The sequence below is a fragment of the Schistocerca gregaria genome, chromosome 5 (genome assembly GCF_023897955.1).
Source record: "Schistocerca gregaria isolate iqSchGreg1 chromosome 5, iqSchGreg1.2, whole genome shotgun sequence".
Taxonomy (NCBI): domain Eukaryota; kingdom Metazoa; phylum Arthropoda; class Insecta; order Orthoptera; family Acrididae; genus Schistocerca; species Schistocerca gregaria.
This window is the reverse complement of record NC_064924.1, coordinates 207,604,968-207,623,583: the sequence shown is the minus strand read 5'-3', so window position 1 is coordinate 207,623,583 and position 18,616 is coordinate 207,604,968. Positions and strand designations below refer to the sequence as shown.

The window sequence follows — 18,616 nt, the reverse complement described above, 5'->3', positions numbered from 1 at the left end:
CAGAACAACTTCAGACCTCCATTCCCACATAGTGAAATCTGCCCTGACATATATTCTCCTATTAGATCGAAACTTTCTCTCCATACTTCATGTAGTTATCATCCTCTCCCGTACTTTACTTTTTACGAGCATTACTCGTCTCCATCCTTGTCTGTCCCAGAATGTATGTTTTCTCATCTTTGCACATTATATTCATTCCCATATAGTAACCTGCTTGGCCCATCAGTTTCCCCCCCCCCCCCCCTCCGTCTTGTGATACCACAAAATCAACTTCCGTCGGAAATAGTATCTTTCCCATCGGAGGTGTGTCTTACTTTGTACAATATAATGGACTGTCATAATTGTTGCTTTTAATGTGTCTTCCACATCGGCAAAATTGGTTAAGAAATTCGGACTTTTCATCTTGTCTGGAGACCATCTATCTAGCAGCTTTACAGCTCATGAAAACATCTCCATGTTGTTGTCAGCGTTTTGTGCGGTTGTGCAGCTCGCGTCTTTGTTTTTGACAGTCGCGAAGACGACCCACTAAGACGCTGCAGCCGTACGCGCGTCAACAATAAGTGAATGCGGCAGGAGAAGAGCTGCTAGTGGCCTAAGTCGTAAGGATGCCTCACGACCGTCAGGGGCTTCGGTTTGATTTGGATTATGGCTCCTGACCCCCTTCCGTTTCGAGCTGCAGACCAGCGTTAATAACAAGTTAATGCAGACGTAGTCCTATATGGGTACATGAACGCGACTTTCTTTGAGAATGGGCAGAAGTGAAAGTAGATATATTGTAGAGAGTAGTCGTCCTATGCGTAATTACCGGTACTAAACCACACATCTGGACTGATCTATTATGATGTTAAGGCACTGACGATCGTTCACACTAAAACAAGAGACTTCTGTGTTGTGCAATTTTTACTTAAGTATATTACAATTGTTGCGTCACGTGTGATCCCCTCGTTACCAAGAATTTAAAAAAAAAAAAAAAGATCAGGACTTTTCTGCCAAGCGAACTGCTTTAGATTTATATGAATATTTTGCCTGCGGCTAGTCACTTAAGCGCTTTAAATGATTTGACATATGCAGTTTGCCTGAGTTATTATTATTCTTTTTATTCTTTTTTAAACTTACGTAAAACGCAGTCCAATAGTATCACTTTGTGTACAAATTTTTTGGAAACATTTTGTCTTATAAAAGATATAATATTCGTTCGAAGTATTTGTGTTACCAATAAATACGATCCGAAGCAGTTCAAAAGCGTGCTCCTATATTTGTTACCTGTAGATTCGATCAACACGCGAGTATTGTTGAGATCCTTCGTGAACTCAAATTGAAGTCCCAGGAGTGAAGACGACAATATTTTCGCGAATACTACCGAGAAGTTGCATAGGCAAGATAAGAGAAACTAGGAGTTTGTATAGGCAGTTCCTTCTTTCTCGCTGTTCTCAGAGTGTAATAGCAAAGGAAATGACTAGTGGTGGTACGTTATACCACCCTCCAAACACAATATGGTGACTTGCAGAGTATGAACGCAGACGTAAATGTAGTGTCTGATGACATACACTCCTGGAAATTGAAATAAGAACACCTTGAATTCATTATCCCAGGAAGGGGAAAATTTATTGACACATTCCTGGGGTCAGATACATCACATGATCACACTGACAGAACCATAGGCACATAGACACAGGCAACAGAGCATGCACAATGTAGGCACTAGTACAGTGTATATCCACCTTTCGCAGCAATGCAGGCTGCTATTCTCCCATGGAGACGATCGTAGAGATGCTGGATGTAGTCCTGTGGAACGGCTTGCCATGCCATTTCCACCTGGCGCCTCAGTTGGACCAGCGTTCGTGCTGGACGTGCAGACCGCGTGAGACGACGCTTCATCCAGTCCCAAACATGCTCAATGGGGGACAGATCCGGAGATCTTGCTGGCCAGGGTAGTTGACTTACACCTTCTAGAGCACGTTGGGTGACACGGGATACATGCGGACGTGCATTGTCCTGTTGGAACAGCATGTTCCCTTGCCGGTCTAGGAATGGTAGAACGATGGGTTCGATGACGGTTTGGATGTACCGTGCACTATTCAGTGTCCCCTCGACGATCACCAGAGGTGTATGGCCAGTGTAGGAGATCGCTCCCCACACCATGATGCCGGGTGTTGGCCCTGTGTGCCTCGGTCGTATGCAGTCCTGATTGTGGCGCTCACCTGCACGGCGCCAAACACGCATAAGACTATCATTGGCACCAAGGCAGAAGCGACTCTCATCGCTGGAGACGACACGTTTCCATTCGTCCCTCCATTCACGACTGTCGCGACACCACAGGAGGCGGGCTGCACGATGTTGGGGCGTGAGCGGAAGACGGCCTAACGGTGTGCGGGACCGTAGCCCAGCTTCATGGAGACGGTTGGGAATGGTCCTTGCCGATACCCCAGGAGCAACAGTGTCACTAATTTGCTGGGAAGTGGCGGTGCGGTCCCCTACGGCAGGATCCTACGGTCTTGGCGTGCATCCGTGCGTCGCTGCGGTCCGGTTCCAGGTGGACGGGCACGTGCACCTTCCGCCGACCACTGGCGACAACATCGAGGTACTTGTGGAGACCTCACGCCCCACGTGTTGAGCAATTGGGCGGTACGTCCATCCGGCCTCCCGCATGCCCATTATAAGCCCTCGCTCAAAGTCCGTCAACTGCACATACGGTTCACGTCCACGCTGTCGCGGCATGCTACCAGTGTTAAAGACTGCGATGGAGCTCCGTATGCCACGGCAAACTGGCTGACACTGACGGCGGCGGTGCACAAATGCTGCGCAGCTAGCGCCATTCGACGGCCAACACCGCGGTTCCTGGTGTGTCCGCTGTGCCGTGCGTGTGATCATTGCTTGTACAGCCCTCTCGCAGTGTCCGGAGCAAGTATGGTGGGTCTGACACACCGGTGTCAATGTGTTCTTTTTTCCATTTCCAGGAGTGTTTTTTGAATGAGTATAACATTCTCAACCTGATGATTGTTGCTTAACAGGTAAGTATAAGAATACGTATTTTATGCTAATTATCATCAGAATTTCTAGAAGTGGAGCTGAACAAGATTTGATATAATTGTTTGATAGATTTTTGCAACGACATTAAACCAAATTCGTAATAACCGCATGTCTGATGCGTATGCCGCAAGTGCGCAGGGACTGTCATTTTTACCGTAGGAAAACACCGTCATTTATAGAAAAATTAGGAAGCTCGAGATTTTCACGAAACTGTACAAAAATGCCTGAGAAAAACGGAGAATATTGCAGGGTACACCATCTTTTGAAACGCGAAGGGAAAGCATGGCATCGTATTCGTGGTGCTGGTTTCGAAGACTTACTTTATCGACTAAGCACAATAAGCTTGCTTAATTCATCAGTGTATCATTGCTATTCTCTATAAAACGAGGAGATCCTGAGAGGAAGCAATCATTGTCACAATTAATGTTTCCTCTACAGATATACCTTTCTTTGTTGGTAATTTTAACACTACCTCAACAACAAATCGGAAACTGCAATGTTGATATACTATCAGCTCTTGGTGTTCTGACCAAAATCTGTTTATTAATTTCACATTCTCTGCAAGAAAAGTTCAAGGCAATATGAATGCACCCAGGATGCAACATTGATTTCTTATTTAGTATAAAAACACCTAGAAATACTATAAGCGATACATCCTCTTTCCAAAGAAAGCAACGAATAATTACGCCTGTTGGATGGAACACAAACTTCTAGTCAGTGGTCCTTGGTTTGGTAGCCAATAAGAACCTCATATTCCTTTCATGAACACAGATAGGAGATAATGTGTTACCTTACAATTTCAAAGTGAAGTATTTTCCGCAGAATACCAAATTCTATTTCAGACCGGTTCACCATCGAGTAAGTGAAAAAGACAGAATTTCGTATTAAACAAAAATGTTGGTAATTAATGATAAACAGAGACAGAAAACTTCCAGAGGAATGTAATGCAAGAATGAAAGGGCTTTATAGATATCAACAGAAGAACTGAAGTAATTGTGACCACATATCATCACTGAACTGCTGCTCTTGGCAACAAAAGGCTTTCTTTGGCATGAACAAAAGATCTGTCATAACCAAAAATTAACGCAGAATACATCATAATACTATGGAATAAGTATCGCGGCTCCAATAACTGTTGTGAAGAACCCATCAGGACGTTTGCAGCTGTAGAAAAGAGTCTTCTTTCTCATTTTTTGAATGTGGAATGTTAATAGCTATCAAATAACTTCTCAAGAGTTAACATACGATGCTGAAACATTTAAGCACAGTGTTCATGAAAATTATAGTATCTAATTCCTTTGTAGATGTTAAAATATTTGTTTTAGGGGTCTGTTGAATGGGCTTCTCACAGTGAGGAAATAATCGCAACATATGTGGGTGTTTCGTTCAGCGAAAGATGATACCTCTGTGAACTTCTGAGAATGACATCTGATAGAATAACCATTAAAAAATCATATTTTCAGAGATATACGACACTGATGACACAGAAAAAGTTTTAGAGACAGTACTTAGAGATGAAATGAGAATGTGTGTAAGGTACTTTGGTTGTAGTATAAAGGGACGAATTTTACCACGGCATGAATAGTCAAGTCTAGTATCAACGTCACATCGAAGAGGAGAGGCATGAATATCGGCCTTTGAAATTCAGAATGCATTCACTTAAAATGCGATTACAAATCCCAGCTACAAAATGTTTCCACGCAGAAAAAAAAGGAATGTTTTAAATGGCTCTAAGCATTATGGAACTTAACATCTGAGGTCATCAGTCCCCTGGACATAGAACTACTTACACCTAACTAACCTAAAGACATCACACACATTCATGCCCGAGGCAGGCTTCGAACCTGCGACCGGAGCAGCAGCGCCTAGAACAGCTCGGCCACAGCGTCCGGCTCACGTCAAAAAGCAAATGTGATCAGTGGTGCTTGTGTTGCTTGCATGATATGCTGCTTAGAAGCTATACATCGTACTGGTGAATGCCAAACGACGCCTCGCTTGGTGTAAGGAGCGTAAACATTGGACGATTGAACAATGGAAAAACGTTGTGTGGAGTGACGAATCACGGTACACAATGTGGCGATCCGATGGCAGGGTGTGGGTATGGTGAATGCCCGGTGAAGGTCATCTGCCGGCGTGTGCAGTGCCAACAGTAAAATTCAGAGGCTGTGGTGTTATGGTGTGGTCGTGTTTTTCATGGAGGGGGCTTGCACCCCTTGTTTTTTGCGTGGCGCTATCACAGCACAGGCCTACATTGATGGTTTAAGCACCTTCTTAGAGGAATTCAGGGATGGCAATTGCATGTTTCAACACGATCGAGCACCTGTTCATAATGCACGGCCTGTGGCGGTGTGGTTACACTACAATAACGCCCCTGTAATGGACTGACCTGCACAGAGTCCTGACCTGAGCACCTTTGGGATGGTTTGGAAAGCCGACTTCGTGCCAGGCCTAAACGACCGTCATGGATACCTCTCCTCAGTGCAGCACTCCGTGAAGAATGGGCTGCCATTCCCCAAGAAACCTTGCAGCACTTGACTGAACATAAGCGTGCAAGAGTGGAAGCTGTAATCAAGGCTACGGGTGGGCCAACACCATACTGAATTCCAGCATTACCGATGGAGTGTGCAACGAACTTGTAAGTCATTTTGAGCCAGGTGTACGGACACTTTTGATCACATGGTGTATGAAACATTTAATTACAGAAAGACGCCCTGTTAGCAGAACGGCGTTCCTCTCGCCACGGTGACGGCTTACGTCAGCAGCGCGGGCATACGCTCTACTGGCAAGACGGGTGATTTTAGGGCAGTTTTCTGTGGGCAGACATTTGGGATTCCTCATCTCCGAACTCGTGTGGGCACGTCGCTAATTACACTGCTTGAGAAGCACCCAGAAGGGAAGTTTCAAGGCCCTGAGAGGGCATGTAATATTATTTCAGAGATAACAAAATCGAATCAAATTTACTTATCAGTATGACGCTAGAACCCTTCCGATCTCAAATCGTGCACTATTTCGTTTGGGTAGAGGTTGATAATATGGTTGTATCCTTTCCTGAGACAAACTGACACACAACCACTGTAACTGGTCCTCGATATCCCAGACAATGGCATTGTGACAAAGTTGGCGGCCCTGGTGGTCCCAGGCAAGTTCCATTAGGGACAGATCTCGAGAATACCTCAGCATCATACCGACAGTTCATAGAGAAACGTGGCACGTGTGGACGAGCGTTGGCCTGCTAAAAAATTGCACCAGGTCACTGTCATATGAAGTCTATGACATACCATTGTAACATCAGAGTTCCCACTCTCACTACAAGACGTGACCGGAAGCTACATCCGATGGCTCCCCACACCATGACGCCAGGCGCAAAACCGCAGTGCCTCTCCAAAATATTGCAGTAATGGGCTCTCTCCCCAGGTCGCCGCCACACGATAACGATGACGATGGTCACCCAGGATAGTGCAGCACCACGATTCATCGCAGAACACAGTGCAACGACGTTCACCAGCAGTCCATGCTCCTCAGTCATGGAATCACTGAAAATGCAGCCGTTTTCTTTTGCGTTAACGGTGTAACACCCCAGCCGTTACTTATCTGGTTTTTGCGTGTGTTCGCCCCAGCTAATTGACTAACAGATCAACAAAGAGTGCAAAACTGCCGCAATATCGGATAACGCAAAAAAAAGTAATAAGGCCCTGTGACTCCTGATTGAACTGCGGTGACAGTGTTGACATTAATTGATTCAGAATTGATCACTTTTAACTAAAAAGGGCTGCACATTGATGTGATATTCAGCTATTGAACACCAGATGCAAATGTTGAAAATAAAATTAATTAAGAAAGTGACTTGGGATTTCAACTACTTGATTGAAAACAGATGCAGTCGATTAGCAAAAATTTATTTTAACTCCTGACCTTCAATAATCACTTTACAGGACTGTCCTATCAGACAGTGGTAATAAATTACGTTTGCGTGGAGTAAAGCGCGATAACTCAAAAGTAACTCCTATCTACTGACCCAGGCGTAATGCGAAGTGCGAGAAGAATTCTACAATACACAGCCCATGAAACCCTCGTGGAAACTTTGCCGACATGATCCAACAAATTAATCAGTGGCCGGAGCGGGCGCAATATCACCGAATACAGCGTGGCGGAGTGGCGTCGTGTGGACGTCGGCCGACCTCGTGGTGCTGCAAGGCTGCGCTCGTCTATTCACTCCCCAGCCGCGCGCCGCTACCCGGGATAAACTAGCCTCCAGTAAATCAACAAGTTTCCACAAAGTTTTCATGTCGTGTGAATTACTTTAAAACCGTCACCTGACATTAGTTATTCCAATACGTCCATACTATACCCTCTACAAGATGCATTGTGCCTTGTCAGTCATTTTTGATCAGCCCTACTGTTCGCTCAACGTGAGTTAGGTGATCTTTAATGGCTTCATGTAAGGGGTATAGTTCTTGCCATCTTACAGCGGCACTCTACGCTTGGGGCTGTATTTCTCTAGTTTGGTTGCTGCGAGCCTCCAGCCAATGATGCTGGGATTTCTCCGCCAGTTATCGGATGCTAGACGCAGATTTGAAGGGGCTACGTAGTGTTTGATGCAGAGTATGGCGGTCTTCCCTCGTGGCTGTCAGACGCAGTCAATCAGAACGTTCCCATGTAGTCCAACGCTGGACTACTGTCACATCCGATGCGCCCCACAAATCTGGACACTGTACTAATTGGCACGCTGCTCAAATGCAGACCTTTCTTAGGAGGGGTCGCACGTGGCGTCTTCATCTCCTTCACAGTGCTCACTCAACGTCAGACGCTGTCCACACCCCTTTTACAGTATACCCTACGAGATCTAATAACAACACAGAACGCAAACAACGCACTTTCACTCTGGCAGCCTCTTAGAGAGTTGCAAATTATACGTGTACGAAGTTACATTCACATCTGACCATATCTTGTGCTGCTTCACTCTTTTGTCAGGCAGCAAATTTCCCACAGTATCAAAGATGTGCTGTGAGAACTTCGATATAGGAAATTTACCGCCGGAGTCAACTACCGTGGGTAGCATTGCATTGCCGAGGTGGGTCGTTGTATCGCATGTAACAGCAGCTGGTAGGGCCATGACACAGCAAAACACGCGCCAATACAATGCTGTTCAACAACTGGGGAGTAGCCATAGCATGTGGAAACCCCGTCATTATAGAGCACAGGAACCAATGCCTCACAAGTGCCTTTGGTCATCGCACGTCATAGGTTACAGACACTACCATGGCAGTAGACCAATACCATTATCATTAGGAAAGGTTTCTCGTACTGACGAGCCATTTGTTCACTCCAACGGTATTGTGCACTCACGTCGCAAACGACGAGAGACAATGGATACCGACTACAAACAGGGCAGTGTTCAGAAAGGTGGTTGAAGTACTCTGGTGTGGGAGACGTCTACGTACAAAACGGATTCATTCATACATTCGATAACGTGTCTGTCTGTTGAACAAAAAGCGACTGACCGATCATGTGCTCTGATTTGTTTGCCCTTCAGACGACTCCCATCTTCGAAATGAAAATGCATCACCCTGTAGTTACCACATCATCTCAGAATGTTCCAAGGGACACACTATGGACATGAAACCCGCGGGATGCATGCCCACAATCTGTGGTGTTACTAGTCACTTCACGACCCACAAAAGATGTTGCACATGCTACTTCCTCAGGGATGAACAAATCAAGACAACTGGACGGAGATTCGATTGCTAACCACAGCGTTACCTCTCTGGAAAGTGATTACAGAACTCCTTTGTGTTATGAAGACTAATGAAACTGCAGGGGGATTTTATGACGCAGACAGTGAATCTGGTGACAGCTGGTAGCTGGAGACCAGAGTGAGGTAGTCCGTACCTGGCACTGGAGGCAGGTGCGGCTGCTGCTCCACCCACTCCTTCAGCTGCTGTATCTCATCTGCAGACATCTGTAACACAGAGGAGACCAACTTGAGCAGAGAATACTTTGTTACTTTGTCGAACTTGGTCTTTGGCGCATGTAGAAGCTCCTGTTGTTCAATTGCGAAGACTTGAAAATCGACTAGGGGTCAAGACTGATCGAGAAGAAAAATTTTAAGCAATTTGTGTCGAGATTCAATAAAAAGAGAAAATAATTCAATGATTTAAACGCAATGCTCGAAGGAATTATTGGTCGTTTATTAGGATTTATTAAAAACAATCCGAATTCGCAGAACGAGGCCTTTTACATCTGCGGAGGAGAGCTGTGACCATCACCTTCAAGTACATTACACAAAAAAAGTCTTGATCACATGTTACCTTACTAAAATTGAGAACCGGTTTCGGCTTTGCAGCCATCATTGGATCTAAAAAATACAGCAGCTGGACGTACGTGCGTTGTCAGTACCTGATTGCGCTGACGCTGCTGTGCTTTTTAGATCTGATGATGGCTGCAAAGCTGAAACCGGTTCTCTGTTTTAATACAGTAGCAAGTGACCAAGACTCTGACATACACAATACGATCCAAATTAATAAATTTTTACAGTAAGCGACATTCAGACGTTACAGTCATTATCTTTTCAAATAACAGTACCTTTCGTTTGATTGTATAGGATACTTACTTTATTTCTTGCTTGCGTTTATTCGAAAATGCAAAAAAAGTGTGAGAAGTGCATAGTGTCTGTGCGATAGGGAAGCACCCGAGAGACTACCTTTAATCGAAACTTTTAGCATTCATATGAACTGTATTTTCAGAAAACGATTATGGTTCGCTGTCAGCTAAGGGAAATCCGTGACTTCTCAGTTGCCACTGTGCTCTAGTGAACACTCGTAATCAAAACTGTTTCCAAAAAAGGAAGTTTGTTTCCGACACACTTTGTATTTCCAACCGGATAAAAATCTATAAACTGACTTAGCAATAAACTTTGTTTGGACAAGGCAAGAAAAAGTGTACGCCATTTCCTAATGGAAATAGGAAGGAAGCCTAGGGATAATACCCTACTGACGAGAAACTCATTAGAGAGCATGCTCTGATCTCGATATGGATAAGAAATCAGCCGTGTCCTGTTCAAAGACATCTATCCCGGCGTTTAGGCATATCACAAACGGCCAGAAGGGAATTTTGACCATCTTTCTCTTCATGAGGACTTCTTGTCGTGGAACACTTCGCGCACCCATAACTTCCTCTGCCAAGTGGTACATAAAAAACTTGCTGCTGAGCCTCGAAGCCTTGGAAGCAACTAACTCGATCACACTTAACAGGTGTGAATCAAGTTGTGGGTTTGGACAACAAAGAAACAAAGCTTTTCGTCGTGAAGTAGGTTAGTAGGAAGAAACGTGTCGCAATTATAACAATGCGAGGATGCAAATCTGACTCATTAATTGAAATACATTTTGAAAAAAGTTTGACCAGGAAAACGAATGTTAAGCTCTGAGACCGAGAGGAAAGACAGCACTAGTATTCAATATCAGGTTCACATGGGCTCAAGCATCGATTAAAAGTTACGCAGAAGGTGGCCGGCGGTTTTCTTCCGATGAGTTCACTTACGTACCACGAACAGTAGACGTCAAATTCGATTTTAAAGGGCTCTAGGTACTCCTGCAACTGGGTGTAGCCTTGAAGACAGACTTTCGGCAACATGGTCCCTCTCGCGAGTTTTTTCTGTGATAAACAGTGACTACGTGGACGGTACGTAGTGACTGCTCCAGGACACCAACAAAGGCGAGGGTGAGTTGTTCTGCCAGGCCCTAATTGAAATCTCGATGCTACAAAGAAAACAGCTGTCGGGGTAGTCACCCATTTATATTGCCATTATGAACGGCCGTTAATACGGTAAGTTATGTTCGTCTTACAAGCGAGTTGTGAGGGATTTCTATAGATACGTTGGAATACCTGGCTATTCATAATCACTGTCTACCACGAAGATATCATTGTGCCCCTGTCGGCCCACAGCCATCTTGGTGACCATCAATAACAACAGCTTCAAAGGTATTGCATTAAATCTACCTGGCTCGGTGCTACTCCTTAACACAGGGAATGATGATACGTAATTTCTGTGTGACTGTCCTCTGACACACACATACACACACACACACACACACACACACACACACACACACACACACACACACACACACACACAAAATGGGGAGGCAGCAATTTTTTATTTAAATTATTATCTTAGTTTCCGTACAAAATAAAAGTAGTAGCAAGCATAGCAGCACAATGTACATTGAAAGAAGCGGTTTCCAATCCAATTTTAGCATTAATGATTGAAAGTCAATCGCTGCTACAGTAGTGGAGTGAGATAACAACTGTCAGAGGAATAAGATTAAAGCGTGATATGCCATACTTTGAGGTTCGCCGATAACATTGTAATTCTTCCAGAGACAGCAAAGGACTTGGAAGAGAAGATGAACGGAATGGATAGTGTCTTGAAAGGAGGATATAAGATAAACATTAACAAAAGCAAAACGAGGATGATGGAATGTAGTCGAATTAAGTCGGGTGATGCTGAGGGAATTAGATTGGGAAATGAGACACTTAAAGTAGTAAAGGACTTTTGCTATTTGGGGAGCAAAATAACTGACTATGGTCGAAGTAGAGACGTTATAAAACGTAGACTGGCAATGGCAAGAAAGCCTTTCTGAAGAAGAGAAATTTGTTAACCTCGAGTATAGATTTAAGTGTCAGGAAGTCGTTTCTGAAAGTAGTTGTATGGAGTGTAGTCATGTATGGAAGTGAAGCATAGACGGTAAATAGTTTGGAGAAGAAGATAATAGATGCTTTCGAAATGTGGTGCTACAGAAGAATGCTGAAGATTAGATGGGTAGATCACATAACTAATGAGGAGGTATTGAATAGAACTGGAGAGAAGAGAAACTTGTGGCATAACTTGACTAGAAGAAGGGATCGGTTGGTAGGACATGTTCTGAGGCATGAAGGGATCACCAGTTTAGTATTGTAGGGCAGCGTGGAGGGTAAAAATCGTAGATGGAGACCAAGAGATAAATACACTAAGGAGATTCAGGATGTAGGTTGCAATAGGTACTGGGAGACGAAGAAGCTTGCACAGGATAGAGTAGCATGGAGAGCTGCATTAAACCAGTCTCAGGACTGAAGACCACAACAACAACAACCATACTGTGCATCTCATGTAATATTAATACTGGATATTTTGACAGCGTTAGTTACTTACAAATGTAGTGCTAGGTCGGTGACCAGCCTGTGTGCCTGCCAGGGAGACTCGTACGAGATGTGGAGGAAGGCCTATTGGCAGCGACTGAGCACAGTGAGTACATCCGACTGCAAACCTTGGCTCGTGTCGGCACGAACGACGCCTGCCGCCGGGGTTCAGAGGACTTCCTACCTTCCTACCGACGGCTGGCTAATTTGGTGAAGACAGATTGCCTCATCCGCAGGGCGGAAGCAGAGCTATCGTTTTGCAGTATCGTTCCTATCGCGGTTCTCTGGTGTGGAGTGGGGTGAAAGGTCTAAACAAAAGGCTCAAACGATTCTGCGACAGAATCGGAGGCAGCTTTTTCGACTTCCGCTAACGGGTGAAGCAGTAGGTCAGACGTGCAATACAAGCAGGCAACGGATAGTAGGGTAGCAGAGAAAGTGTGGCGTTCACATGTTGCTGTTTTAGGATAGAGAAATCACGTCACAGGTCCTCGTCGTAGCATTAGTCATAACACATCGCAGAAAGAAAATATTAATGTACTATTAATTGACTGCAGGAGCATCTAGGTCCTGGAACCAATCTCGCTTATAAACGATAACAATGCCAACGTAGTACTAAGGTAAGAAAGCTGGTTGAAATAGCAATGAAATTCCAAATTCCGATTGGGATGTGTGTAGCAAAGATTGGTTGAACGCTGGTGATGAAAGCGTATTTATAACCACAAAAAATACAATAATATCTAGTGAGATTATTACAGATTTGGAGTGCGATAATTTTGCTCAGCACTGGATCAAACGTAGTCATCGGATACTTTATAGACCCTCCGCCACAGTAATGGCAGTGCCGGAACAGTTGAGGGGAAGCTTGGAGAATATTTCACGTACATGTTCTGGTCATTTTATAGTTTTAGGGGGAGATTCTAACCTACCAGCTACAGATAGAGACTCACGTGATTAGGACGTGGAGTACGGATAAAGAAACATGTGAAGTTGTTCTAAGTGATTTATCCGAAAATTACCATCAGTACTTAATGGAAGCACCGACTCAGAAGACAATATATTAGACCTGCTGCTGATAAACAGACTTAAATTTTTCGAGTAAGAGCCGGGAATCAGTGATCATAAGGCATCGCTGAATATAACTGTAAATACGAATACAAAGAAAGGCAGGAAGATTTTTCTGCTTGTCAAGGGCGACAAGAAACAGATTTAGGATTACCTGAGTGGTCAGCACGAAAATTTCATCTCCAGCAATAACAACGCCGAGCATCAATTAATGAAGCTCAAGAGTGTTGCACAATATGCGTTAGACAGATATGTGCTGAGCAACGCTGTGAGGGTGGAAAAGACCCGTCGTCGTTCGGCAGCTGTGTTAGAAAACTGGTAAAGAAGCAGAGAGAACTCCACTGCAAACTTAAACGTAGCAAAAGTCTCAGAGATAAACAAAAACTAAATGAAACCAATAGTAGTGAAAGGAGCGCCATGAATGAAGCGTTCAGGTAATTGGAAAGTAAAATTCTGACTACCAACTTGACAGAAAATCCTAAGAAGCTTTTGTATTACGTTAAATCAGTAAAAAGACAGAAGCCGTCTGTCCAGATACTATGTGACCATAATGAGACTGAAACATAAGACGACAGAGAAAAGGCTGAAATATTAAACGTAATTTTCCAAAACTCTTTCACACAGGAAGATCGCACTGTAGCGCTTATTTTAAATTATCACTGAAAAGCAACTGAAATCGCTGAACACAGGGAAGGTCACTCGACTTGACTGGGTACCGGTACGACTCTACATAGAGCATACAATAGAATTCGCCCGTCTTCTATCAGCAGTGTTCCATATGCCTTTGGTGGAGCGAAATGTTCCCGACAGTTGGAAACAAGCACAGGTCACTCCCGTTTTCAAGAAGGGGAGTCAAACAGAAGCACAAAATTATTATTGCCTTTTATCTCTCACATCAGTCAGATGCGAAATTTCCGAATATGTTCTATGCTCCCGTATTACCACATTTCTGGAGGCCGGAAATCTATGTAGGAATCAACATGGGTTCCGAAAACACCGATCGTTTGAAACCCAGCTCGCTTTGTTCGTCCAAGGAACACGGAAAGCGGTAAATGCCGGCGCCCAGGTTGTTGCTATGTTCCTTTACTTCCGGAAGGCATTCGATACAGTTTTACTTTATTATTTTTCTCCTGTTTTTAATTTATGATTTCTTTGGCTGTTTGAGTAATTTTCCCACACTGCCACCTAATCAACAAAATACTAGTGACTCGATCGAAGAGTTTCTAGCAAACAAAACACCACGTCATTTAGAAAGGAAAGAAGTCTTCAGGCACAAATGCAAATCTGGGTGTGCTCCAGGCGAGTGCTATAGACCCGTTACTTTTAATAATATATAATACATAACGTTGGAAGTTCCAAGAGACTTTTCGCAGTTGATGCTGTTATGTACAGAGAAATCGCGACTCATTAAAATTTTAGCGAAAAGCAGGAAGATCAGCCGAGGATGGACACTTGGTGCAGGGAGTGAAAAATTGACCGTCAACATAAAGAAATGTAATATACTGCGAATACATAGACAGAAAACCCCTTCATTGCATGATTACACGATTGTGCAACAATCATTGGAAGCAGTTACTTCCATAAAATATTGAGTATGCATGTGGAGCGATTTGAAATTGAATGATCGCATAAAATGAATCGGGGATTATTCGGAAGTCAGACTAAGATTCATGGGAAGAATCCTTAGGGAAATATAGTCAAAAAATAGTTCTAATGGCTCTAAGCACTATGGGTCATCAGTTCCCTAGACTTAGAACTACGTAAACCTAACTAGCCTAAGGACATCACACACATCCATGCCCGGGCAGGATTCGAACCTGCGGCAGTTGCAGCTGCGTGGTTCCAAAATGAAGCGCCTAGAACCGCTCAGCCATAGCGGCCGGCAAGGAAATTTAGTCCATTAACAAAGGAAGTGGCTTTCAAAACAGGTGTTCAGCCAATACTTGAACATTACTCGTCAGTATGGGAACCGTACCAAGTAGGACGGATAGAGGGAATAGTGAATATCCAAGGAAGAACAGGACATTTCGTTACGGATTTATTTAGTAAGCACGAAAGCGTTCCAGTAATGATCAATGAACTCTAGTTTCAGCTCCAAGAGAGGCGTTCTGCATAATGGTGTGGTTTGTTGTTAAAGTTATGAGTGCGTACGTTCCTAGAAGAGGCCACAAACGTATTAATTCCTGCCATGTACGTATATCTCGCGAAAGGCCCATGATGACAAAATGAGAGAGACCCGAGCCCACGTGGAAGCATATGTTTACTCTTCTCATCTCCGTTCCTGTTCCTCTGTTCCTTAGGTTGGTTCAAATGGCTCTGAGCACTATGGGACTTAACTTCTGAGGTGATCAGTCCCCTAGAACTTAGAACTACTTAAACCTAGAAACTTCCTGGCAGATTAAAACTGTGTGCCCGACCGGGACCTTTGCCTTTCGCGGGCATGTGCTCTACCATCTGAGCTAGCGAAGCACGACTCACGCCCGGCACTCACAGCTTTACTTCTGCCAGTATCCGTCTCCTACCTTCCTTCGAGTCTCGGTCGGGCACACAGTTTTAATCTGCCAGGAAGTTTCATATCAGCGCACACTCCGCTGCAGACTGAAAATCTCATTCTGGCTACTTAAACCTAACTAACCTAAGGACATCACACACATCCATGCCCCAGGCAGGATTAGAACTTGCGGTCGTAGCGGTCGCGCGGTTCCACACTGTAGCGCCTAGAACCGCTCGGCCACTTCGGTCGGCTGTTCCTTAGATTTTACGAAAGGAATGTATAGAAATCCTATATATTAATGACTTACAATCTAATACCAGTTGTGATGTCAACAGGTCGTTGTCTAGCCGCTACCGTTCCTGTCTCTAGGCCCCGAGTTCACTTGTTCGATTCCCGGCCGGGTCGGATATTTTCTCTGCTCGGAGACTGGGTTTTGTGTTGTCATCATCATTTCATCATCGATGTGCAAGTAGCCGAAGTGGCATGAAGTAGAATGATTTGTATTATGTGGGTACTCGCGGCGAATAATGCTGCACGATCACTTTATTTTTCATAAGTTGTGATAGACTCGACGCAGATGACGCATTTATTAATGACAAAATACTGTAATCAAGACATGCTAGTAACGGTAATTCAGATCTTGAAAAAATGTCACTCCTTCCGGAGATAGGCATCGTTGCTAGAACGGGTTAAAGATTAACTAATTTTTAAACATTTCACCAAGAGAAATGTTTCTGCATCGTTCTAAAATCGCGAGGTGTAGCTCATATCGTATGTCCTGCGACATGATCTGCACGTTAGCTATCGGAGCAGTACGCGGATGTATTGGTGGCTCTGAAACTTTTCTTACCTCAGCTAAGTGCGCAGGACTTGGACAGCTGGGTGGGAGAGTGGTTCGCCAAGCGACGGAGCGGCGGCCGCCTCCGGGAGGCCTTTATAAGGCGATTTGCCGCCCCCTCCGCCAGCTCGGCCCCCTCCAGGCATGACGGCACCTCCAGGAGGTGACGGTCACGTGGCGTGACGCGCGCCTGCGCCGCCTCCGACACCCGACCCTGGCTGGCGGCATCGCCCACAAGGCCGCGAGGGCGCCAGGTTTCCCCCTCTCCTACGTCCATCTCCAAAGATCCCTTGTGGTCCGAAATGTACTACGTGTTGCCCGTCTCTGGAAAATCTCTCCTCTAGCTACGCGACGACTATTTCGATAAGTGGCATAATACCTTACGAATCCGAGATTTATTCACGTTCGTACCTTGTACTACAGAAGATTTTAGCGTTCCATAGCTTAATCGTTTAAAAGGGAACCCTTACAGCAATACTTCGTTGTCTGCCTGTCTGTCCGTTCCACTGTTTAAAGCCGCTTTTCTCAGGAACTGGTAAATGAATCAAACTGAAATTTATGTCGCATATCGAGGTAAACAGTCCCTTGGCGGTGAAATTGCATAATCTAGGTCAATGCAATCAAAAGATACGGATATTTATACCACATACTTTGATATTCGCAAACTCTCTCATTGTTCCTAATCTCCCGGATGATCAAAAAGTCACTATAAATTTGACAAACTGAATAAATCACGGAATAATGTAGATAGAGAGGTACAAATTGACACACATGCTTGGAATGAAATGGGGTTTTATTAGAACCAAAGGAATACAAAAGTTCAAAAAATGTCCGACAGATGGCGCTTTATCTGATCAGCATAGCAATAATTAGCGTAACAAAGTAAGACAAAGCAAAGATGATGGTCTTTATAGGAAATGCTCAAGATGTCCACCATCATTCCTCAACAATAGCTAAAGTCGAGAAATAATGTTGTGAACAGCACTGTAAAGCATGTCCGGAGTTATGGTGAGGCACTGAAGTCGGATGTTGTTTTTCAGCATCCCTAGAGATGTCGGTCGATCACGATACACTTGCGACTTCAGGTAACACCAAAGCCAATAATAGCGCGGACTGAGGTCTGGGGACCTGGGAGGCCAAGCATGACGAAAGTGGCGGCTGAGCGCACGATCATTACCAAACGACGCGCGCAAGAGATCTTTCACTCGTCTAGGAATATGTGGTGTTTTTTTTGTTCTAATAAAACCTCATGTCATTCCAAGCATGTGTGTCAGTTTTTACGTCTCTATCTACATTATTCCGTGGTTTATTAAGTTTTCAAATTTATACTGACTTTTTGATCACCCGGTATATTAACGACATAGGAGACAATCTGAGACGTCGTCTTAGATTGTTTGCAGATGATGCTGTCATTTACGGTCTTGTAAAGTCATCAGATGATCAAAACGACTAGCAAAATGATTTAGATAAAATATCTGTGTGGTTAGAAAAGTGGCAATTGACCCTGAATAAGGAAAAGTGTGTAGTTATTCACATGAGTACTAAAAGAAATCAGCTAAATTTCGATTACGCGATAAGTCACACAAATCTGAAGGCTGTAAATTGAACTAAATGCTTAGGGATTACAATTACAAATAACCTAAATTGTAACGATTACATGGATAATATTGTGGGTAGAGCAACCCAAAGACTGCGATTCGTTGGCAGAACACTTAGAAGGTGCAACAGGTCTACCAAAGAGACTGCTTACACTACCCTTGTCCCCCCTATTCTGGAGTACTGCTGTGCGGTGTGGGATCCGCATCAGGTGGGACTGACGGATGACATCGAAAAAAGTAAAAAGAAGGGCAGCTCGTTTTGTATTATCGCGAAATAGGGGACGTAGTGTCACAGACATGATACGTGAAATGGAGTGGCAATTATTAAAACAAAGGCGTTTTTCGTTGCGACGGGATCTTCTCATGAAATTTCAATCACCAGTTTCCTCCTTCTATTGCGAAAACATTCTGTTGGCACCC

At 44.2% G+C, this 18,616-nt stretch overlaps 1 protein-coding gene across 1 annotated transcript in view; it reads right to left on the bottom strand.

The window, feature by feature from the left end:
* LOC126272541 (alpha-tocopherol transfer protein-like) overlaps positions 1 to 16,717 on the bottom strand; it is an 87,290-nt gene extending 70,573 nt beyond the window's left edge. The window contains exons 1-2 of the mRNA XM_049975458.1: positions 16,611 to 16,717; positions 8,920 to 8,989 (exon numbers count right to left, since the gene is read on the bottom strand). Coding sequence (XP_049831415.1) covers positions 8,920 to 8,989 — 70 coding nt within the window. The 5' untranslated portion in view covers positions 16,611 to 16,717. The remainder of the gene's footprint in view (positions 1 to 8,919; positions 8,990 to 16,610) is intronic.
* Positions 16,718 to 18,616: the final 1,899 nt, after the last annotated feature.